The sequence below is a fragment of the Maniola jurtina genome, chromosome 28 (assembly GCF_905333055.1).
Source record: "Maniola jurtina chromosome 28, ilManJurt1.1, whole genome shotgun sequence".
Classification (NCBI taxonomy): domain Eukaryota; kingdom Metazoa; phylum Arthropoda; class Insecta; order Lepidoptera; family Nymphalidae; genus Maniola; species Maniola jurtina.
The window spans coordinates 3,597,007-3,622,929 of record NC_060056.1 but is presented as its reverse complement, the minus strand read 5'-3'; the positions used below and the strand labels follow the sequence as shown (position 1 = coordinate 3,622,929).

At 37.0% G+C, this 25,923-nt stretch overlaps 2 protein-coding genes and 1 long non-coding RNA gene across 6 annotated transcripts in view; 2 read left to right on the top strand and 1 right to left on the bottom strand.

The window, feature by feature from the left end:
- LOC123879417 (ferrochelatase, mitochondrial) overlaps positions 1–1,188 on the top strand; it is a 28,384-nt gene extending 27,196 nt beyond the window's left edge. For both annotated transcript variants that reach the window (XM_045927111.1, XM_045927112.1), the window contains one exon: positions 914–1,188. In XM_045927111.1, coding sequence (XP_045783067.1) covers positions 914–1,004 — 91 coding nt within the window. In that variant the 3' untranslated portion in view covers positions 1,005–1,188. The remainder of the gene's footprint in view (positions 1–913) is intronic.
- Positions 1,189–1,197: 9 nt separating this feature from the next.
- On the bottom strand, positions 1,198–23,997 carry LOC123879449. The gene is made up of 3 exons (XR_006799003.1): positions 23,987–23,997; positions 6,753–6,759; positions 1,198–1,758 (listed from the first exon to the last, which is right to left on the bottom strand). It is a non-coding gene; the product is annotated as an uncharacterized LOC123879449 (long non-coding RNA).
- Positions 5,887–25,923, top strand: part of LOC123879402 (leishmanolysin-like peptidase) — a 100,476-nt gene continuing 80,439 nt past the window's right edge. For all 3 annotated transcript variants that reach the window (XM_045927080.1, XM_045927079.1, XM_045927078.1), the window contains exon 1: positions 5,887–6,151. In XM_045927080.1, the coding sequence (XP_045783036.1) occupies positions 6,002–6,151 (150 nt within the window). In that variant the 5' untranslated portion in view covers positions 5,887–6,001. The remainder of the gene's footprint in view (positions 6,152–25,923) is intronic.

Genomic DNA, 25,923 nt, shown 5'->3' with positions numbered 1-25,923 from the left:
TTTATATTCCTGACTTGGTAATTTCTAGCTGCTATTATCTAGCCGAGTAATTTTTGCCGACATTCTTCTGGTTTATATAGCTGACTTGGCAATTACTAGCTGCAATTATATATAGCCTAACAATTTTTGTCGACATTCTTTCTTCTGGTTTATTTTGCTGACTTAGCAATGGGTTTAAAGTTGCCTAAAATAAATGACTATTTATTAGGAGTCATTAAGGTGCAAGCAACGGGCCTGCCCGCGGATTCATATTTATTTTGGTTTTTCGCAATTTGTAAACTAATACGACAACGTAGGCTTATGGTATTCTATTTACGACAGTAACAGTATCATCCCCACCTATTTATATAAAAATATTTACTTGAAAGGGTCCAGTTTAAGAAATTAGCTCTAGTATCGACTGTAACTCACAAATTAGTCGATACTAGAGCTAATTTCTTAAACTGGACCTTATCAAGTAAATATTTTTATATAAACACGTGGAAATGATACTGCCATTGTCGCAACTAGAATGCCATAAGCCTACTTTGTCGTATTAGTTTACAAATTGCGAAAAACCAAATAAAATTTGAATTTCGCGGGCAGACCCGTCGCTTGCCCCCTAAGAAAATAATCCTCTGCCATCGATTCCATCACACTATAATATTATAAAGGAGAAAGTTTGTAGGTGTGTGTGTGTGTGTGTATGTGTGTGTGTGTATGTTTGTTGCTCCTTCACGCAAAAACTACTGGACGGATTGGGCTGAAATTTAGAATGGAGATAGATTATACCCTGGATTAGCACATAGGCTACTTTTTATCCCGGGAAATCAAAGAGTTCCCACGGGATTTCGAAAAACCTAAATCCACGCGAACGAAGTCGCGGGTATCAGCTAGTACTGTATAATACATATATTTTTTGTATATTTTTCAGGTGTCCACACTGCGTGAGTGAGAGGTGTAAATCTTCCAAAGAGTTCTACAGAAAGTTATGTAACTTCACAGAATCCGATGTAGATGTATGAGATCTGATTAGACAAAATAATAAATAAATATCAAATACATGTAATGCATACATTTTGAGATCACACTCCAATTTAGCTCCGGCTCACTCCTATTGTTACCCCTCCATAAAAACATCTGAGATGGCTGATCTTCAGACCACACCTTAATCTGTAAGAACATCTCTTGAATGTCGGCCGTTACTGCCACAGATTCTTTTTTTTTTTTTTTTTATTCAGTCCACAAAACCGACTACAATTGGTAAGAAAAAATGACATACAAGATGATAAATGGACAAAGATACATGCGCGCAATTGCGTCTTCTCGATGTGGACTCGGCATGCACTATTAAAGTATGTAGGTACAAAACTACAGCGCAACACAAAATAAACTTAACAAACAAGGAACAAAAACTTAAACCAGAACAGCTACTAACAAAATAGGAAAAACCTTATACAAACTACTTTCTAACAATTACTTATCTGTATACTTAACTTACTTTACTTCTTCCCTGAATCTGTACAATATTCCTGGTAATGACTGTAGAAGGTCCGTATGTGCCAACTGTCTTGTTAAAAGTACGATTTTGGTGCTCAATTTACGGGGCATGAGACGGGTCTGCCCGCGAAATTCAAATTTAATTTGGTTTTTCGCAATTTGTAAACTAATACGACAACGTAGGCTTATGGCACTTTAATTGCGTCAATGGCAGTATCATCCTCACAGGTTTATATAAAAATCTTTACTTGAAAGGGTCCATCCAGTTTAAGAATTTAGCTCTAGTTTCAACTAATTTGTAGGTCATAGTCGATACTAGAACTAATTTCTTAACCTGGACTCTTTTAAGTAAAGATTTTTATATAAACCTGTGAGGATGGTACTGCTATTGTTGCAATTTAAATGCCATAAGCCTACATTGTCGCATTAGTTTATAAAATGCGAAAAACCAAGTTAAATTTGAATTTCGCGGGCAAGCCCGTCGCTTCCACATTAAGAATGCACTTCTCACAAAAAAAAGCTTTTCCATACAAACTCTAAGGATGAGATCTATAGACCGCACTTTGTCTTTGCCCAGACTTAAGACACTGTTAAAACGAGACAACGTTATACCGCTGACATAAATCTGTCTCGTTCTAACGAAGTTTTTGCGAGTGCTCTGGTTACACCTGTATAAGCTAAACTGGCGAGTGAGTTCTCGAAATGTATGCAGTATACCTATATTCGCAAGTTGAAAGCGTACCTGTGTATTGACCAATGCATTAATCCCCACCCTGGAGGTCTTTTTAACCCCCGACCCAAAAAGAGGGGTGTTATAAGTTTGACGTGTGTATCTGTGTATCTATGTATCTGTCTGTGGTAGCTCCTAAACTAATGAATCGATTTTAATTTTGTTTTTTTTTTTGTTTGAAAGGTGGTTTGATCGAGAGTGTTCTTAGCTATAATCCAAGAAAATCGGTTCAGCCGTTTGAAAGTTATCAGCTCTTTTCTAGTTACTGTAACCTTCACTTGTCGGGGGTGTTATAAATTTTTAATTTACACTTGTAATTATGGCATATGATGCATTTACAACTGCCTTATTTTCTAAGAAATTTTGTAAATAAGTAATAATTTTATGATTGTTTTATTTAAAGCAGCTATGTTAGATTTTATTTGGTGTAATAAATGGTTAATTTTGATGGTTTAATATTTGTTTTATTTAAGGATGCACTTCTCACATATAAAGCTTTTCCATACAAACTCTAAGGATGAGATATATAAAAATTCAAAATTCAAAATATTTTTATTCAATTAGACTTTTACAAGTTCTTTTGAATCGTCAAAAGCATCTACCACTGGTTCGGAATGCCTTTCCTACCGAGAAGAACCAGCAAGAAACTCGGCGGTTGCTCTTTTCAAAGATTTGATATACAATATTATGCCATGTATAAAAGCAATTGAAGTCCTGCGCATTGCTGGAGCGAGCCGCAGGTCAAATCCACGCTTTTTTATCATTTACATAATCTTCGATAGTATAATATGCTTTTCTCAGGAGCATATTTTTAATAGATTTTTTGAACCTGTGTAAAGGCAAGTCCAAAATTGGCTGAGGGTCACACTAATATTATAAAGGAGAAAGTTTGTATGTGTGTGTGTGTGTGTGTGTATGTTTGTTACTCCTTCACGCAAAAACTACTGGACGGATTGGGCTGAAATTCGGAATGGAGATAGATAATATCCTGGATTAGCACATAGGCTACTTTTTATCCCCGAAAACCAAAGAGTTCCCACGGGATTTCGAAAAACCTAACCCACACGGGCGAAGTCGCGGGCATCGGCTAGTGTACTATATACCTTACCTATACTTAATACCTTTGAAACCTAGGTAAGTATATTTAGTTAGTAGGTAGCGAATGTTTCGTAATTTTAACACTTTCTATTATGTTAACAGGGCTCTCTCCGTCACTCGCTTCATACAATTGTAGTTCCAATTTCATTTGAATATTAAGCAACCAAGTCCATGAAATTTTGCAGACATACTCTAGAAACTAATTTCTGTGTCTGTGTTATTTCAGATTTTTCTAAAAATATGTAGTTTTAAAATTACAAGGGCTCAAAGATTTGTATGTGAATTTTTAAGACCGCGTAACTTTGAAACCGAATATTTTAACAGAAATCTCGAAAAACACAGACATAGATATTAGTTTCTAGAATATGTCTGCAAAATTTCATGGACTTTGGTTGCTTAATATTCAAATGAAATTGGAACTACGTTTGTATGAAGCGAGTGACGGAGAGAGCCCTCTCAAGCCGTCCGCAAACACATCACGTAGAATTGCAAGAGCGGCGCAAAGCGTGCCTTAAATAGATATTGGTTTGTGTTATTGACATACTTTCTTATGTTCTTAACAAATACACCTGATTTGAAAGATAACGTGACCTTGTACTTGCGCAGTGAGCCATTTATCCATCTGTTAAGAATCTAGACGATGCTCGCGACTTATGTGAATTTAAGTTTGTATAATCCCGTGGGAACTCTTTGATTTTCCTACATATTTTTGGGGTTCCGTAACTCAAAAGGAAAAAGGAACAGACAGACTGACAACAAAGTCTCGTTCAAGTTTAGAGCCTCGATAGCTCAACGGTTGAGGAGCGGACTGAATTCCGAAAAGTCGGGTGGTTCAAACCCCACCCGTTGCACTATTGTCGTAACCACTCCTGGCACAAGCTTTACGCTTAATTGGAGGGGAAAGGGGAGTATTAGTCATGATTAGCATGGCTAACATTCTTTTAAAAAGTGGTCCTATACCCTTTGTTGTCTGTCTGTGTGTCCGTCTGTCTGTATTTCATCACATTTATTTGTGTATACATTTATAACATTAGTAAGTATGGATTATAATCGTAAACTGTAAGTAAATTATACAATACATAATCTTAATATGATATAACTCGGAGAAAGTTGCCGAAAAAAGTTAGGTAATTACTTAGAAAAAAAATTACGAGCTAGTATAAGTACCTACTGCAGTACCTACCTACTTATTAAATACTAGCTGTGCCCGCGACTTCGTTCGCGTGGAATAGCTCTCAGCGCGCTTTATATAGCCACGGACGCTCAGGCGCGAGGCGTGTAGTACGTACTCTGTACGTTAAAAATGTTCGCCGTGATTCTTTAAATTGACATAACTTTTTTATTTATGAACCGATTGACATGAAATAAACACTAAATGTTAAGAGAAGCTTACTACAGTATATTAGTGAAAACCGTATCTAAATCGAATAAGCCGTTTCTGATATTAGCGTGCACAAACACACGGACAAGCAGACAAAAAAAAAATTACAATTTCGGGTTCGGCATCGATATAATAACAACCCCTGCTACTTTTTTTTATATATTTCCATTGTACAGACACCACTTTTCTACAATATTATTATATGTATAAATAGTAAGGATTACGACGCGACGCCGCGCCCCCGTTATAATAATGATTCATATCGTCACCCCTAGCTTTTTAAACCCTCCATCTCGAAATAAAATAATGGTAACTAGGTACCCACTTAACAAGTGTAAATTAAAAATGTATAAACCCCCGACAAGTGAAGGTTACAGTAACTAGAAAAGAGCTGATAACTTTCAAACGGCTGAACCGATTTTCTTGGATTATAGCTAAGAACACTCTCGATCAAGCCACCTTTCAAGCAAAAAAAAACAAAATTAAAATCGGTTCATTAGTTTAGGAGCTACGATGCCACAGACAGATACACAGATACACACGTCAAACTTTCCGTCCGTTCGTCCGTCCGTCTATCCGTCCATCCGTCCGTCCGTCCGTCCGTCCGTCTGTCTGCCTGTATGTCTGTCCCCACCCCCACCCCCCCCACCCCACCCCACTTAGTACAGTTAACTTACTTTGAAAATTGAAACACGTTTTAATTTTTTTTTTTCTGTAATGAAACCACAAATTCAAGTTTTTCGGATTTATTCCTTTACTTGTGCTATAAGACCTACTTAACTGACAAATTTCATAATTCTAGGTCAACGGGAAGTACCCTATAGGTTTTCTTGACATACACGACGGACGGACGGACGTACGGACGGACAAACAGACAGACAGATAACAAAGTGATCCTATAAGAGCTCCGTTTTTCCTTTTGAGGTACGGAACCCTAAAAAATCAACTAAGTAAGTAGTTACCTACCTAATGTTTATACTTAATTCAATTAAACATCAGTGTGACCGATGCTTTACACTAATATCCATATCTATGAAACGTAATGTGCAAATGTCATCATCCTGTTATCACAATAAAAACCTCTCTTTCTCTCCCACACACAATCGCATTCGCCAGAAAGAGATGCAACACAGACAAGCATGGCCGCCACAGCTGTTATAACCAACTTCACACTGAATGGAATCCACATACGATTGATTTGATGTAAAATTTAGTTTCGCGAAGACCACACGATGCGTGGACGTGCGTTATTATTTCGTATTTATTATTTTTAAGATGTAAACAAAGAGTTGTTAGTGAAAACATCAGTCGAAATGGCGATACTTATGCTTAATAGTTCCTCAAAGGTGTTTTTCGTGCTGTGTTTAGTTTTCAAAAGTGCTGTGTCCAATGATTTTATGAATCATTTACAAACGAGTCATCAAAATGTGCATTGCACCCATGAACACCCTAAAGCAGATCAAGTAAGTGCCTGAATGGTGTTCGATTTTTGAATTTCCTATTGATTTATGACTAACTTCATAACCTAACTTAGGTTTTTTAAATGTAAACAATCGATAAGGATTTTTTTTTTATTAAATTCCTATCGATTTTAGAATTCTGGTATAAGATAAGTATTTAATTAATGTGAACAAAAATGATGAATGAATCCATTCATACATTTTACGATTCTCATTTAGAATTTCATCGAGATTCGAGAAATACTTAATTACTATATTACATTTTAAAAAACCCCGGCCAAGTGCGAGTAAGACTTGCGCACCGAGGGTTCCGTACTCGTGTATTTTTCCGACATTTTGCTCGATACATCAAAAACTATCACACTAATATTATAAAGGAGAAAGTTTGTATATGTGTGTGTGTGTGTGTGTATGTTTGTTACTCCTTCACGCAAAAACTACTGGACGGATTGGGCTGAAATTTAGCATGGAGATAGATTATACCCTGGATTAGCACATAGGCTACTTTTGCCTATAGCCTATGTCACCCGGACCTTTACGATGAATCGATTGACACCTCATTCATCAAAATCGGCCCAGTAGTTTAGGCGCTACGGTGGAACACACAAAATCTGGATACAAACATACATACATGCATACATAGACTGCAAAAATCATAACCCTTCCTTTTGGCTTTGCCGTAGTCGGGTTAAAATTATCTACAGACAATTGTTAATTTCTGAATAACTATCGTATCGCGTTGATCACGTTTTATGTTTCTCGGAAAAATACCAGTTTTAAAAAATACCGGTATTTCTCCTTGGATGTTTTAAAAAGTTTCCCGGAAAAAAAAACAACTCGTTAAAAAATCTGCCAATTAGCATGGATGCGACTCGGGGTTCCGTAGTTTGGAAAAAACATAACAAGGACTTACTTAATTTACAAGTGTAAATTAAAAATTTATAACACCCCCGACAAGTGAAGGTTACAGTAACTAGAAAAGAGCTGATAACTTTCAAACGGCTGAACCGATTTTCTTGGATTATAGCTAAGAACACTCTCGATCAAACCACCTTTCAAACAAAAAAACCTTAATTAAAATCGGTTCATTAGTTTAGGCGCTACGGTGCCACAGACAGATACACAGATACACACGTCAAACTTATAACACCCCTCTTTTTGGGTCGGGGGTTAAAAAATTATTTACTTAACAGGGCTCTCCGTCACTTACTCCATACAATCGTAGTCCCAATTTCATTTGAATATTAAGCAACCAAAGTCTATGAAATTTTGCAGACATATTCTAGAAACTAATATCTGTGCCTGTGGTGTTTTAGATTTTTCAAAAATATGTAGTTTTAAATATACAGGGGCTCAAAGATTTGTATGTGAATTTTGAAGACCGCGTAACTTTGAAACCGAATATTTTAACGGAAATTTGGAAAACCACAGATATAGGTATTAGTTCCCGGAACGTTTCTACAAAATTCCATTGAGTATGATTAGTTAGTACTAGATGACGCCCGCGACTTCGTCCGCGTGGATTTAGGTTTTTCGAAATCCCGTGGGAACTCTTTGATTTTCCGGGATAAAAAGTAGCCTATGTGCTAATCCAGGATATTATCTATCTCCATTCCGAATTTCAGCCAAATCCGTCCAGTGGTTTTTGCGTGAAGGAGTAACAAACATACACACACACACACATACAAACTTTCGCCTTTATAATATTAGTGTGATTCCAATGAGAGACGAACTACGTTTGTATGGAGCGAGTGACGGAGAGACCCCTCTTAATACTTTTCAGCACGTTTGGAGTTCGCATTAATTATAAACTGGCTAAGTGGGGGTCAAACTCGCGCACCGAGAGGGTTCCGTAGGGTTTGCAACTGCAATTTATAGTTTTCGGATTTTTCCCTTTCGGTACCTACTTGTGCTTTTAAACATAGCTTCTTTCCTCATGATACTAGGTCAACGGAAACTATCTTGATACCCTTGCGAAGGTCAAAATATGCGATGTAAACGGCCGTATCTTTTGATTACGTAGATTTTTTTTACAGCTGCAAGGGAAAACAATGTAAAACTTTGTGTAAGTATAAATAAACCTTCTGTTGAATCACTATCTATTGATGGAAACCGCATTAACAGGGCTCTCTCCGTCACTCGTTTCTTACAATATCGTAGTTCCAATTTCATTTGAATATTAAGCAACCAAAGTCCACGAAATTTTGCAGACATATTCTAGAAACTAATATCTGTGTCTATGGTGTTTTAGATTTTTCTAAAAATATGTAGTTTTAAAATTACAGGGTCTCAAAGATTTGTATGAAATTTTTTAAGACCGCGTAACTTTGAAACCGAATATTTTAACAGAAATCTGGAAAACCACAGACATAGATATTAGTTTCTAGAATATGTCTGCAAAATTTCATGGACTTTGGTTGCTTAATATTCAAATGAAATTGGAACTACGATTGTATGAAACGAGTGACGGAGAGAGCCCTCAATCCGTTGCGTAGTTTAAATTAAAGCTTACAGAGGGACAGCGGGAAGCGTCTTTGTTTTATTAGGGGAAAACGGGACCCTTATAGGATTGCTTTGTTGTCTGTCTGTCTGTCTGTCCGACCGTCCGTCCGTACGTACGTCCGTCCGTCGTGTCTGTCAAGAAAACCTATAGGTTACTTCCCGTTGACCTAGAATCATGAAATTTGACAGGTAGGTAGGTCTTATAGCACAAGAATAATCAAAAATCGTTACAAAGTAATCACACTAATATTATAAAGGCGAAAGTTTGTATGTGTGTGTGTGTGTGTGTGTGTGTGTGTGTGTATGTATGTTACTCCTTCACGCAAAAACTACTGGAGGATTAGACTGAAATTTGGAATGGAGATAGATAGTATTCTGGATTAGCACATAGGCTACTTTTTATCCCGGAAAATCAAAGAGTTCCCACGGGATTTTTAAAAAACCTACATCCACGCGAACGAAGTCGCGGGCATCAGCTAGTTAAAAATAAAATAAAAATGTGTTTAAATTTTCAAAGTAAGATATCCATAGTGGGGTATCATAAGAAAGGAATTCACTCGCACATTTTAAAACAGTAAGTATTTGATTTATCGAGCAAAATGTCGAAAAAAATGCCCGAGTACGGAACCCTCGGTGCGCGAATTCGACTCGCACTTGGCCGGTAATTCTATGTAGAGAAGAATTAATGAGAGGTAATTTCCCTACTAAATAATTGTAGTAGCTAGTTTTGTAACAAAGTAAACAAAAGATAAAAATACTTCGATAGATACCTGTAAGTAATTTGCATCTATAAATTGTGATTTGCATATGCAATTAATTCAATGGAAAAAATGTTGAATGTAATTAATTCCCGTAAAATCAAATACGCACAAATTCCTATTAGGTAGTTATGCGTAGGTATTGCATCAATGCTTTTTTTAACCGACTTCCAAAAAAGAAGGAGGTTCTCAATTCGTCGGAATCTTTTTTTTTTTTATTTATGTTCCCCGATTACTCAAAGACCCCTGGACCGATTTGGAATTTTTTTTTTGTTTGAAAGGTATACTGTGCAGGTGGTCCCATATAAAGGTGAAGATCTGATGAATATCTTCGGCGATGGAGAACAGAACTCCTCAATGGATAAGAGCAAATTGCTCGCGATCAGTGTAATAGCTTATTAAACAGTAGGGTTTTGACTGGGCATCGCATATTATAGTACAGTGGGGCCACTAAAAATTGTAAAATAAAAAAATTTCAAAAGAAAAATAAAACCGACTTTAAAACCACAAACACTAAAAAGTAAAAAATAACTTTTGTTTAGCTACACTTGTAATGTGCCTAGGTATGAAGTCGGGCGAGCTTCACTCTTGGATTTCTAATTTTGTTTTAATATGCACGCTCGAAATAATACTACTAATATTATAGCCAAATAAAAAAATCAGACATCGGAAGTGGAGACGTTAAAAAACTCCGAAATCATGTGATCAACAAAATAAGTCATCTAAAGTTTAAATCTTTACTTAAATGTTTTATAATAAATTACATCATAATAATTCACAACTCTTCTAGTCTTGATCGACCACTTTTGACCTTCAAGCAAAACCGGGTCCCGATGCATAATAAAATTAAATTATACCGACTACTTTGCGATGTTTAGAATAGGTATTCTTTATTATATATATCTATCTCTATAAATACGATTAGTACGAGACTATTAACAGGGCTCTCTCCGTCACTCGCTTCATACAAACGTAGTTCCAATTTCATTTGAATATTAAGCAACCAAAGTCCATGAAATTTTGCAGTCATATTCTAGAAACTAATATCTGTGTCTGTGGTGTTTTAGATTTTTCAAAAAAGATGTAGTTTTAAAATTACAGGGGCTCAAAGATTTGTATGAAAATTGTTAAGACCGCGTAACTTTGAAACCGAATATTTTAACAGAAATCTGGAAAACCACAGACATAGATATTAGTTTCTAGAATATGTCAGCAAAATTTCATGGACTTTGGTTGCTTAATATTCAAATGAAATTGGAACTACGATTGTATGAAACGAGTGACGGAGAGAGCCCCCTTAACACAGTTCCTGACAGTTAGAGAACTTGTAACGAAACGTCGCTGGACAGCCAGGCTGAGTCTGTCACCAGCCTATTGGTTCGCTAACTCAGTGTATAACACTGAATAATAGCCACCGAGCTCATTTGACATTTTTATGCTAAACTAGCTGATGCTCGCGACTTCCTACGCGTGGATTTACGTTTTTCAAAATCCCGCGGGAACTCTTTGATTTTCCGGGATAAAAAGTAGCCTGTGTTAACCCAGGGTATAATCTATCTATACATTCCAAATTTCAGCCAAATCTGTCCAGTGGTTTTTGCGTGAAGGAGTAACAAACACGCACACACACACACACACACACACACACACATACACAAACTTTTGCCTTTATAATATTAGTGTGATCCATTGAAGATTTTTTACGAAAAATTATTTAAATATCACTCAATGAAGAGCAAAGTTGAACCAACCAGATGTTAAATGAGCTCTGCCAGTTTTTTTATCCGTATTTTCACGGATTCGGATCGGAGAAGTGCGTAACCGCCCTTAACCGTAAGTTACACGTCATAGACCAACAATGTGTAACTAGTAGTTACATAGAACCATACGCACAAAAGGTGTTTTAATACCTCTACATATCTATAATCAATACTTCACCTCCGCGTTCCTAACTCCTTAAATGTTATAATTATGTCATAAGAGTATAAAAACTTTTTTTTTTTTTTATTCACTGTAGGTAAGCGCTTGACCACAATCACACCTGATGGAAAGTGATGATGTGGTCTAAGATGGGATGCGTTTACCTAGAAGGTGCCTATTCACTCTTGTTTTAAAGATACCCGGATTGTATGTACCGTACTGTTTTTTTTAAAATAAGATTATTAGCCATGGGTACGACAATAGTGCAACGGGTGGGGTTTGAACCGCCGACCTTTCGGAATTCAGTCCGCTCCTCAACCGTTTAGCTATTGTTATAATAATCTTGTAGTTATTACCGACTGAAATCTGACGGTATTTGGTCGTGAAAGTTTGGCTGGCTAACACTTTGCTTAGCGAGCGAAAAGACGTTTTCACGACAAAATAAAAAACCGGCCAAGTGCGAGTCAGACTCGCGCACTGAGGGTTCCGTACTCGGGTATTTTTTTACATTTCTCTCGATAAATCAAAAACTATTATGCATAAGAATAAATAAAAATCTGTTTTAGAAATGATACATCACTTGGTATACTTATCTTACTTGAAAATTAAAAATAGGTACTAATTATTTCTTCATGAATTCATTTCATTTTAATATATTTTTTCCAAGATGTGTTCTCAAATTCACGGTTTTCGGATTTATTCCTGTACTTGTGCTATAAGACCTATCTGCCTGCCTTTCATGATTCTAGGTCAACGGGAAGTTCCCTATACGTTTTCTTGACAGACACGACGGACGGACGGACGGCCGGAAAGACAGACAGACAAACAGACAACAAAGTGATCCTATAAGGGTGCTTTTTTCTTTTGAGGTACTGAACCCTAATAAACAAATCGCTAGATCATTATATTATTTACAGATATCACACTAACATTATAAAGGCGAAAGTTTGTATGTGTGTGTGTGTGTGTAAGTTTGTTACTTCTTCACGCAAAAACTACTGGACGGATTTGGCTGAAATTTGGAATGGAGATAGATAATATCCTGGATTAGCACATAGGCTACTTTTTATCCCGGAAAATTGAAGAATTCCTAAGGGATTTACAAAAACCAAAATCCAAGCGGGCGAAGCCGCGGGCTTTCTCTAGTACTCTATAAATGTGATTATAATGTAATTAATTCAATAATAACTCGAGTCTAATATCGATTTTCTGTCATTTCCTTGTTTCCTCCAAACAACATCTCAAGGTAATTGACTACTTCCGTTCCGTGTTCACGCGAACTGTTGCCACATGCAGTATAGTTGTAACCTAGTTATAAAGAAGTCATACAGATTATAAAGAGTTTTTTTTCTCTCTCTCTCGTCTGGATTTACAAAGATTAGCCAATGTCAAGTTTGTAGTTATTTGTAATATTCAAGTTAGTTAAACTCTATTAGTATGGACCCCGTCTGTGCCGGCGCTCGCCGACACACGCACGGCACCCCCTTAGAGCGCTTCCCAGTCAGTTCCACCACCAATAAACACCAGCAGAACACAAAAACCGGCTACTTCTAACAAAAAAACACTCCAAAAATTCACAACACGCGCTCCAGCAAACGCCACCACAGACAAAGTCCCAGTTGTAACCTAGTTATAAAGAAGTCATACAAATTATAAAGAGTTTTTTTTCTCTCTCGTCTGGCTTTACAAAGATTAGCCAATGTCAAGTTTGTAGTTATTTGTAACAAGTAAGTTAAACTATACAAGTATGGACCCCGTCTGTGCCGGCGCTCGCCGACACACACACGGCACCCCCTTAGAGCGCTTTCCAGTCAGTTCTAACAAAAAAAATACTCCAAAAAGGCAGAGCACGCCCGCCAACACAGACGAAGTATAACAAGACAAGGTCAAATAGTTTGGTACAAGTGTAAATTAAAAATTTATAACACCCCAGACAAGTAAAGGTTACAGTAACTAGAAAAGAGCTTATAACTTTCAAACGGCTGAACCGATTTTCTTGGATTATAGCTAAGAACACTCTCGATCAAGCCACGTTTCAAACAAAAAAAACTAAATTAAAATCGGTTCATTACTTTAGGAGCTACGATGCCACAGACAGATACACACGTCAAACTTATAACACCCCTCTTTTTGGTAAATCAGTACCAATATGTTCCCACGAACATCGGTATGTATGAAGCGCCGTATCTAGTTAAACATTTCTATACTTATTACTGTTGGCAAGTATCAAAAGTTCACGTACACTTTCACTATCACTCGTTGGGTGTATTAAGAGGGCTCTCTCCGTCACTCGCTCCATACAAACGTAGTTCGTCTTTCATTGGAATACTAACCAATCATACTCAATGGAATTTTGTAGAAACGTTCCGGGAACTAATATCTATGCCTGTGGTTTTCCAGATTTCCGTTAAAATATTCGGTTTAAAAGTTACGCGGTCTTAAAAATTCACATACAAATCTTTGAGCCCCTGTAATTTTAAAACTACATATTTTTAGAAAAATCTAAAACACCACAGGCTATAAGTTTCTAGAATATGTCTGCAAAATTTCATGGACTTTGGTTGCTTAATATTCAAATGAAATTGGTGCTACGATTGTATGGAGGAAGTGACGGAGAGAGCCCTGTTAGGTAGTTACGTTTACGTTACGTAATAGTTACCACGCGTCGTGTGATACCGTGGTGGTTAACTATGCGGCTTTTGTTTTTTGGAAATCACCGGATTTACGCTAATTTGAGCTTACTCTTCGTCGGTGATGAAGTTACTTGACTTATTTTTTCTGTCATTTATTTGTTTTCTATACATATAATAAAATTGTAGAAAAGTGGTGTCTGTACAATGGAAATATATAAAAAAAAGTAGCAGGGGTTGTTATTATATCGATGCCGAACCCGAAATTGTAATTTTTTTTTTTTTTGTCTGTTTGTCTGTTTGTCTGTGCGTTTGTGCACGCTAATATCAGAAACGGCTTATTCGATTTAGATACGGTTTTCACTAATATATTGTAGTAAGCTTCACTTAACATTTAGTGTTTATTTCATGTCAATCGGTTCATAAATAAAAATGTTATGTCAATTTAAAGAATCACGCTGCCCGAAAAGTCACTATTCCACGCGAACGAAGTCGCGGGCACAGCTAGTTTACAATATAAGTAGGTATATTAATTGTTAGGTTATTTAAAAGAATATATATATTTTTTCCTTTTAAGATTGGGTGGTTTTATTAGTGACAATATTCACAAATACTACAAATACTTAAGTATAATAATACAAGATAAAGTTGAAAACTAAAACCCGATTGCGATCGTCTTAATAAACGCTGATATTTTATAGTAAACTAGCTGGTGCCCGCAGCTTCGCCCGCGTGGATTGGTCAGATCCCCTGCAGCATCAGGATTGAGGAGTTGGACTCCAAATTTTTTATGAAACAATGTCGCAAAGTTCCTCTATCGATTAAAAAAGAAATGACGCAAATCGGTTCAGAAATCTCGGAGATTTCGGTGTACATAGGTAGAAAAACACAACTCCCTTTTTGAAAGTCGGTTAAAAAAGTAGCCTATGTTACTCCCTGGTCAATTCTCGACTTGTCTGTGAAAATCCCGTCAAAATCGGTTCAGCCGTTCCGAAGATTACCCTTTTCAAACAGACAGACAGACAGACAGACAGACAAAAATTTTAAAAACGTGTGATTCGGTGTTGGTATCGTTCAAATAACCATATGAGCTTAATATGAGGTAGTTATTTCGAAATTACAGACAGACACTCCAATTTTATTTATTAGTATAGATTGTTTTCTGTCGCTTGGTATATTTTAATGTTGTAGTACATTCATATTTATGAATCTTTTCAGAATTTTCTCTTCTTTCATTTGACACCCCACTCGATACAATAGCAAAAAAAATAATTTGGAGACCCCCACTTTTTTTTCATGTAACATCCGTTGGGTCAATTTTTTCGTATAAAATATAGCCTATGTTACCTGGACCTTTACAACGAATCAATTGACACCTCATTCATCAAAATCAGCCCAGTAGTTTAGGCGCTACGGTTGAACACACAGAATTTGGATACAAACATACATACATACATACATGCATACATACTTACCCTTCCTTTCGGCTTTGCCGTAGTCGGGTGAAAAAAAGTTTAATTTATCTATTGAACTGAATCAACTACACAATCGCTTCTCGTTGCTCGCTTGCACGTTACTACTTTTTAGTTCACCTCGTTTCTCGCTTATCGTTGGCGGTGCGAAATCCTAGGATTCGCTAAAATCAAAGTTACTCAATACCTAGCTACTAACTAAACGAGAGATGAATGGTTCCTAAATTGACTCGCGTGTAACACAATTTGTTATGCAAATCTAGCAATTCGTGAGACTAGAGTGAGCTAGAGTGAGGGAACTCTCGTTTTGATCCTAAATCGACGATATTATGTCAAATATTAGATTTACCGCGTTTAATACCCTCATCGGGTGACAGAAGGGCTGGCTCATTTTTTGCGCAACGGATCAGCCTGGCTGTCCAACGCGGAAATGCAGCCAGTATTCTTGGCACCATTCCACGCGGGCATGATTTGTATAGTAATTAGATAAGGCTAGCTTTAAGTTTTACTGTAATATTTTCATTAAAAAAAATATAATTTTGAGTAAAAAAAAAATTAGATTAATAGATGATGCTTGCAGCTTCGCCCGCGTGGATTGGTCAGATCCCCTGCAGCATCAGGATTGAGGAGTTGGACTCCAAATTTTTTATGGCACAATGTCGCAAAGTTCCCTTAACGATTAAAAAAAAAATTATGCAAATCGGTTCAGAAATCTCGAAGATATCAGTGCACATAGGTAGAAAAATACAACTCCATTTTTCAAAGTTGGTTAAAAAAGTAGCCTATGTTACTCCTTGGTTAATCCTCTACTTGTCTGTGAAAGTCCTGTCAAAATAGGTCTAGCCATTCCGAAGATTAGTATTATTATTAGTTATTTCTTAAACTGAACACTTTCAAGTAAAGATTTTTATGTAATCCTGTGAAAATGATACTGCCATGCCATAACCTTACTTTGTCGTATTAATTTATATAAATTGCGAAAAACCAAATTAAAGAATTTCGCGGTTAGACCCGTTTAGTGCTCCTTAACATATTATACAAGTAATTGATATCATCATGTATAATCCACATACTTTCATTTCTTTCTCTTCAATCTCGAGTGAGTTATGCTCATAAGTGATTGTTATTCTACAATCTACGCTTCAAGCGCTTCTCTTCCGCGTTTCTAATGAGTATCGGTAATGTGTGAAAAGTCCCTTCCGTAATTTCTTTTAAGAGGGGTCTCTCCGTCACTCGCTCCATACAAACGTAGTTCGTCTCTCATTGGAATACTAACCAATCGTACTCGATGGAATTTTGTAGAAACGTTCCGGGAACTAATATCTATGCCTGTGGTTTTCCAGATTTCCGTTAAAATATCCGGTTTCAAAGTTACGCGGTCCTAAAAAATTCACATACAAATCTTTAAACCCCTGTAGTTTTCAAACTACATATTTTTAGAAAAAGCTAAAACACCACAGACACAGATATTAGATTCTAGAATATGTCTGCAAAATTTCATGGACTTTGGTTGCTTAATATTCAAATGAAATTGTGACTACGATTGTATGGAGTAAGTGACGGAGAGAGCCCTGTTAATGTACAAGTGAATCTACGTATCCAATCATAATTCCATCAGCCATGATTGAACTTGCAGTTCTTCCGTATGATGCTGCGGAGAAAGCAATTCATCATCATCATGATGAATCGGGTCTGGTGGGTGGCTTCGGCCGTGGCTAGCGGCAAAGCCGTGCCGCCAAGCGATTTAGCATTCCGGTATGATGCTGTGTAGAAACCAAAGGGGTATGGTTTCCATAAAAACTGCTATACCCGTGCCAGGTTAGCCCGCTTCCATTTTAGTCTGCATCACCACTTACCACCAGGTGAGATTGCAGTAAAGGGCTAACTTGTATCTGAATTAACAAAAATCATGATCAACCCATCGCCGGCTCACTACTGAGTACCGGTCTTCTCTCATGATGGGAAGGGTGAATACTTTATCTATGTTGTACCTATTCATACATTCAACAAATAAATACATTTTCTTTCTTTCTTTCTTTCTATTCTACTCCCTTTACAACCTCTCGCACTGCCAAGGGTCACTGGTAGAGATCTCTTATAGAGATAAGTGCGTTCCTGTCCACTTTTTCTTTCTTTTTCTCTTTATTGTTACAACTTTCTGGTACAAGAACCAGCCAAGCGCGAGTCAGACTCGCGCACCGAGGGTTCCGTACTCGGGTATTATTCCCGACATTTTCCACGGTAAATCAAAAACTATTATGCATAAAAATAAATAAAAATCTGTTTTAGAATATACAAGTAAATCTCTTTCATAATATGATACCTCAATTGGTATAGTTATCTTATTTTGAAAATTGAAACACATGTTTATGATGTAACCACAAAACGGTTTTCGGATTTTTTCCTTTACTTGTGCTATAAGACTTGGGCCTACCTGCCTTTCATGATTCTTGGTCAACGGGAAGTACCCTAGAGGTTTCTTGACAGACCCGACAGACAGACAACAAAGTGATCCTGTAATGGTTCCTTTTGCTGTACGGAACCCTAAAAAAATGCTTGACAGCATTTTTATACTTGTTACAAGTTACAATGTGTTTGCTTTATAAACTAGAAGATAAAAATAAAAGATTCGGTACCTACCGGTCAGCTTTCTCAATAAACTAACAAACCGTGTATAATAAGGAAACTGTCGTATATCTAGCGCATGCCATGCCATACTAAAGCTATATTTTTAAAGGTACAAAATATAGCTATACAAAAGATAAGGCACTCTTTGGCTGTAGCTGAGAAAAATAACTAACACAAACTTTTTAATTAACAAGGAAAGTGTCGGAAGATGTCTCATAATATATTTCTCGTATTACGCGTTTCAAATGAGAAGCAATCAGCAACCATATCTGGCATTATAACGCCGTATCTCGCATTTGTATAGTTTATACAGTGACATTATATTTTGTTTGATTTTATGTATATAGTTAAGTAACTTGAAAGACTTTGATCTTTCAAGTTACAATAAGTTAGTTATAATAAATAAATAAATAAATAAATAAATAAATAAATAAATAAATAAATAAATAAAAAGTTAAGTAGTTTCAAGTTAAGTTAATTAGGTGATTTTTGAATCAGAATAAAGAAAAAGTAAACATACCATCCACAATGTGGACACTGGACAGATGACACTAAGCGAGTCGCAGGAAGCCTCTGGATGCCGGTGACAATGATGATGATGATAACAGAATCAGAGAATAGTTTAAAAAATCGAATTTGAATTTAATTTTGAATGATGAACGTATGTGAGTTGGGTGGCGTAGTTGTGACAGCGTATATCCGTCGATTGCGCTGAGTAAGCATCGTTGACTCAAGTCTGTAGCTGGATGGATAGTTGATTTTAGGGGTAGGATTAGTTATGGATGTATAGCTGTATTGCGACTCCCCGTCTTGCAATTCTTAGGTTACCTGGAAGAAATCATTGAAATGATAAGGTCGCCATTTGTTTTTTAAGTGTATCCTGTATTCCTACTCTTTGTAATTTTGTTAACAATAAAGATGTTTAAATAAATAAATAAATAGGAATTTGGCCTTTACATTTCCTCCGTGCCTCGTCTAGCACAAACTTCCTACTTCCTGGAACGAAAATATTCATTAAAAATAAAAAAAGTAAGTGTTTTTTATAAATATTACTAACTGAGTAAAGATGTAAAATATGGATTTAACATATCCTCTAATTAAATTTCATAGATGCAATCTCAAGTGTATGCCTCGCCGCTTTTAATTGAGAGTTGTAGTGTCCGCATAAAGCTACGGTTGGACTAATAAATAGCATAGCATATCAGTAGCTTAAGGCTGCATACCAGAGATGTGCTATCTATGCTATGTTGAGATTAAAGCTAAGCTATGAAACTGTGTGACCGTTTCCATTAATGTTAAGTGGTGTAACGGAGATAGTACATAAGATGTGCTATGGAAATATAGGACATTGTTCCATAAAATGTTTAGATTCCAACTCCTCAATTCTGATGCTGCAGGGGACCTGACCACCAAAGCTGATGTGATTTAGAAACTGTCTGTTATAAATGGATATTTAAGGTATCTAATATCTATACCAAGTAAAGACTGTGGTTGACCTTGAGGATCCAACTCCTCAACCCTGATGCTGTAAGGAATTGCATTCCTAAACCCTGGTGATCACGGGAACCACGGGATTTTTAAAGGATCCTCCGTTTAAATGTTTTTACTTGGTACACAAACAAGTTGCATACCGGGGACGGACTGGGAAATCAAAAGTTCCCACGGGATCTTCAAGCTAAATCCACGCGGGCGAAGCTAACAACACTATATGAAATGACGTTAAATAAGCGTTTTTCTTTACTTCGTTAGTCATTTTAGACAATAGCAAGCGATATCTCTCTATATCATAGCATTTGTGTTACAACCGTGACCTAAGCTCACTGGACTGTAAATAATACGCGAAAACGAAATGCCAAGCGTCCCCTGAAGCGAAGAGGCGTTTTTGTATTTAAAGTGAAGTATTAATTTATGTGGAGTTGTAAAATTCTCGTTTAGCTGAAGAGATTTGAATATTTAATTTGCTAAGCTTGGGCTCATGTTTGATATTTTTGAAGAGGAAATTATTTGGGCGCGTTTGTTGGTCGATTTTGGGAACGGAAAAAACTTCATGGTCATTGACATTTGACATGCTAATGTGAAAAGTGTTCGGAGTGATATGTTATTATATGAAAACTAAGGACCTGTTTAAGGGTTTTAAATTATTAAATTTTAAATTTTTGGGTTCCGTACCTCAAAAGGAAAAGGAACCCTTACGGGATCACTTCGATGTCAGTCTGTCTGTCCGTCTGTCAGGAAAACCTATAAGGTACTTCCCGTTGACCTCGAATCATGAAAGGCAGGTAGATAGGTCCTATTTTATTGCACAAGTAAAGGAAGAAATCGAAAAACCGTGAATTTGTGGTTACATCGCAACAAAAAAAAATTAAAATGTGTTCATGAACAAATAATAATTAGTTTTTTCAATTTTCAAAGTAAGATAACTATATCAAGTGGGGTATTCGAGAACGGAACCCTCGGTGCGCGAGTCTCACTCGCACTTGGCCGGTGTTTCGCAGTCCGCAAAATCCAGAAAAAAACCCACTTTTATTTCATAGTTATTAAGTACTTCTATTGGCAGTCCCTACTGACTGCGAACTTTTTTTTAGTGAGTAAACTTAGTAGGTACTTAAACTATTTCAAAAGTATATTGATTAAGCTAAGTTAATTGTTATCGACTCCACCCAGTCTGTGTGCGCTGGCCCTAAGGTGGTCGTTGCTTGTTATGGTTTATTTGACGGTAACCGTGACAATTGGCCGGCAAAACGGTTAGTTTGACTTGAATTTATACCGTGAAGGTTAACCGGTCAAGTGCAGAGCGAATTTTTTCTGTTTGTTTTTTCTGAAATAGCTGTAGGTATAGCCATTATAGTTTACTAGCTGACGCCCGCGACTTCGTCCGCGTGGATTTAGGTTTTTCGAAATCCCTTGGGAACTCTTTGGTTTTCCGGGATAAAAAGTAGCCTATGTGCTAATCCAGGATATTATCTATCTCCATTCCGAATTTCAGCCAAATCCGTCCAGTAGTTTTAGCGTGAAGGAGTAACAAACATACACACACACACACACACACACACACACATACAAACTTTCGCCTTTATAATATTAGTGTGATAGTGTGATTAGTGTGATCTATGGACAGACTATAAAGCGACCGACACAGTTCAAAGGATTAGCAAGCTGAAGTGGCAATGGGCAGGTCATGTCTGTCGTAGAATCGACGGCCGATGGGACAGACGTGTTCTGGAGTGGAAACCTCGTACCGGTAGGGACGACCTCCAGCCCGCTGGATCGATGACCTGAAGAACCTGAAGAGAGTAGCGAGGTGTTGTCGGTCCCTTGTGCTCATCAAACAAAGAAAAAAGAAAGAAAACTTTTTTATTTGGTCACTACATCACATTACAATACAATATATCTTAAAACTAATTGAATGAACATCTACATAATAATATTATACTTATAAGTTAATCTATATACTAATAAATAAAATTGGAGTGTCTGTCTGTAATTTCGAAATAACTACCGCATATTAAGGTCATATGGTTATTTGAACGATACTATAACTGAATCACACGTTTTTAAAATTTTTGTCTGTCTGTCTGTCTGTTTGAAAAGGCTAATCTTGGGAACGGCTGAACCGATTTTGACGGGATTTTCACAGACAACTAGAGAATTGACCAGGGAGTAACATAGGCTACTTTTTTAACCGACTTCCAAAAACGGAGTTGTGTTTTTCTACCTATGTACACCGAAATCTCCGAGATTTCTGAACCGATTTGCGTCATTTCTTTTTTAATCGATAGAGGAACTTGGCGACATTGTTTCATAAAAAATTTGGAGTAAAACTCCTCAATCCTGATGCTGCAGGGGATCTGACCAATCCACGCGGGCGAAGCTGCGGGCATCAGCTAGTATATACTAAAATTAAAATGTCCCATGTGACCAAATATAGGTCTCCCACTCAGCATAATGCTGCAGCAAGCTGCAGCGCTGGTTTTCAGTGGGAGCCTTAAAGAGCATCAGCGGTGTGATGGAACTTCGTGAGGTTTTTAGTGGGTAGTCGTCCGACATAACTGCTGTGGCCGGTGGTATCCATGACGGATTTTCCTCACGAAAAACAAAAAACCGGCCAAGTGCAAGTCAGACTCGCGCACTGAGGGTTCCGTACTCGGGTATTTTTCCGACATTTTGCACGATAAATCAAAAACTATCACGCATAAAAATAAATAAAAATCTGTTTTAGAATGTACAGGTAAATATGATATCCCACTTGGTATAGTTATCTTACTTTGACAATTTAAACACGTTTTAATTATTTTTAAACGATGTAACCACAGATTCGCGGTTTTCAGATTTATTTCTGTACTTGTGCTATATAAGACCTACCTACCTACCAAATTTCATGATTCTAGGTCAACGGGAAGTACCCTATAGGTTTCTTGACAGACAGACAGACAACGAAGTGATCCTATAAGGGTTCCGTTTTTTCTTTTGAGGTACGGAACCCTAAAAAAAGTAAAACAAATAAAGCCGGAGAAAAATCAATACTTTATAGATTTAATGCTCTTATAGCTGATCTCAGTCTAGATTATTAAGAGGGCTCTCCGTCACTCGTTTCCACTCGTTTCATACAATCGTAGTTCCAATTTCATTTGAATATTAAGCAACCAAAGTCCATGAAATTTTGCACATATATTCTAGAAACTAATATCTATGTCTGTGGTTTTCCAGATTTCTGTTAAAATATTCGGTTTCAAAGTTACGCGGTCTTAAAATTTTCATACAAATCTTTGAGCCCCTGTAATTTTAAAACTACATATTTTTAGAAAAATCTAAAACACCACAGACACAGATATTAGTTTCTAGAATATGTCTGCAAAATTTCATGGATTTTGGTTGCTTAACATTCAAATGAAATTGGAACTACGTTTGTATGAAACGAGTGGAAACGAGTGACGGAGAGAGCCCTGTTAAAATCTAAAGTTTCTAAATCCAGCAGTTTGAGCTGTATGTTGATGCCATGGACTTATAATACTCGTTGATGCAAGTCTGAATTTCATTTTTAACCCCCGACCCAAAAAGAGGGGTGTTATAAGTTTGACGTGTGTATCTGTGTATCTGTCTGTGGCATCGTAGCGCCTAAACGAATGAACCGATTTTAATTTAGTTTTTTTTGTTGGAAAGGTGGCTTGATCGAGAGTGTTCTTAGCTATAATCCAAAAAAATTGGTTCAGCCGTTTAAAAGTTATCAGCTCTTTTCTAGTTTTCTTGTAGAAAAGAAGGTTAGATAACCCTTAGGTTCATAATATTCAAGTGTCAACTGACAAATGTCAAGCTGTCAAGATGGACGTTGCCTAGATATACATAATTATTTATTTGAAAATGATGTTTTGGAAAACTCAGATACTTTGGATCGTAGGCGCGGAATAGTCCAAGAAAATCGGTTCAGCCGTTTGAAAGTTATCAGCTCTTTTCTAGTTACTGTAACCTTCACTGGTCGGGGGTGTTGAAATTTTTTAATTTACACTTGTACTTACTCGTATAGGAACATATACTGTAGTCGCGACAGGTCGAGATGGCAATCGAGGTATGAGGCGGGGGGACGTCCCGCACACCCGCACAGTTTCCGCGCTAACCCGACCTGTTGCGTGCTATGAGATATATGAGAACATCAAACATGTAGTATTTATATGAGTTGTGCCATGTCACGATTTACCTGCAATGCAAACAAAAGACATTCGGCATAATTTGCCGGCAGGTTGTACCTAACCAAACCGGTTAGTTTTAAGAGGATCATTGTCAACGATCCCCCGTCGATTTCCTACGTATGATATTATTGTTCTCATCTCTATCTGCCCTGGTTCGTGCATTCTCGGTTCCTAGATCGGTGCATTTGTGATAACCAATTCTAATTGCTGTGATTGGCTGAATTTACCATGTTCTTGCTGCGACAGTGAGTTTGAGCCACTAGCGGAACAATGTTAGCCGGTCAGAAATGATTGCAATTAGTCAACCTGTATGACGTCCGTGTTCTGTTTTTGATTACAAAAAAGAAAAAATTGTTGTTGCAATCATCAATTTTAGCAAATAGTGAAAGAGAGTCGGCCAATCAGAGGTCACAACTACCGTCACACTTTCTGTCAAACTATGGCAGTAGGCTTACCGAGTAATGAAAACAATTTTTCATTCTGTAATGTCATGTGGCCAGTAGGGTTGCCACCTGCCTCTTTTTGATTTACAGGCTACCACCATCAAAAATACGGGGTTTAGATTTGAAGAAATTTAAAAATTTGAAGTATTTGAAGAAATAGTCGGTGGTTCTCTCTGAAATGCATGGAAAGACTATTTAGATATTTCAGTTTATTTGTAAGTTTTGTATTTTTTCTCTGTATGTTGCCGTGTCTTGATTGGTGAACTGTGTTTGCAATGTGATTTTAAATAAAAGATTTATTTATTTAAATAGCTTTTAAAAACTCTAGTTTTGTAAAGCAAAATGTTATACATTTCATGCATACAATCTTTGCATTTTAACTTAAATTTACATTTAACTTGTAATTCCACCTTCACAGTATCAATACTAGGGCCGTAGCCAGGAATCGATTTCGGGAGAGGTTTTATCAGGGCCGGAACTGAATCCTGTCATGAGGAAAAATACATTCGCTCAACTTTATGGGCTAATTACCTGGTTAGTGGAATTTCGCCTTTCAATTTGACAGTGAGATAAAATACAACAATAAAAAAGCGCGAGCGCAGTGAGCGTAAGTGTTTTTGGTTCAATACAGAAAGAATTAAAGTGAAAGGGAAACGAGTTTAGCCATAGCAAGATTTTATTTTTAAAGCTCCCTATCCATACTAATATTACAAATACGACAGTATATCTATTTGCCTATCTATTTGTTACCCTTTCACGGCCCATCTTCTTTACCAAAATTTTGGTACTTACTATTCAGAGGTAACTTGCATCCCAGACATAAACTTTTTAGCCCGGAAAATCCCCCACGGAATTTTTAAAACTCTAAATTCATGCAAACGAAATTCCGGGACTTACACCAAGTAATACAAATTCAAAGCGCGAGTGAAGTGAGCGCGAAATGTTTGATATATTTCCAAAAAAAAATTGGTAAGCAAATGCAAGAAATAGTGTAAGTATTATTTTAGGCTTATGTTTTTGACGGCTTCCCAGGCGCAGTCGCCATTTCTAAATTTCTGGTCTGGTGGGAGGCTTCGGTCATGGCTAGTTATATGGTTAGTATGGCCCTAACGGCCAAGAAATTAGACTGCATCATCACTTACCACTAGAAAAGATTAAAGTCACGGGCTAACTTGTATAAAAAAAGGCTAACATCCTCAAACCAAGCCCCGCCGCCTTGGCTACGACCATGATCAATATCGAGTGGGTTTCGGCTACGCATTGCCGCAAAAGGAAAATATTCTTTCTACTGGACATAACGTCAGTGTTCGGTTTCGCCAGCCAAGTGCGAGTCAGACTCACGCACCGAGGGTTCCGATTCGGGTATTTTTTTCGACATTTTACACGAGAAATCATAAACTGTTATGCATTAAAATAATTATGCATAAAAATAAATAAAAATCTGTTTTAGAATGAACAGGTAAAGCCCTTTCATATGATAACCCACTTGATATATGTAGTTATCTTACTTTGAAAATTGAAAATACTAATATTTGTTCATGAACACATGACAGACGGATAGAAGGACAGATGGACAGACGGACAGACGGAAAGACAGACAGACTGATAGACAACGAAGTGATCCTATAAGAGTTCTTTTTGCTTTTGAGTTACGGAACCCTAAAAATATTTAGTTTTATTTGCCCCGTATTTTATTTTCATAATTACCGGTTTCTCTATCCTGACATACGGGGTAACC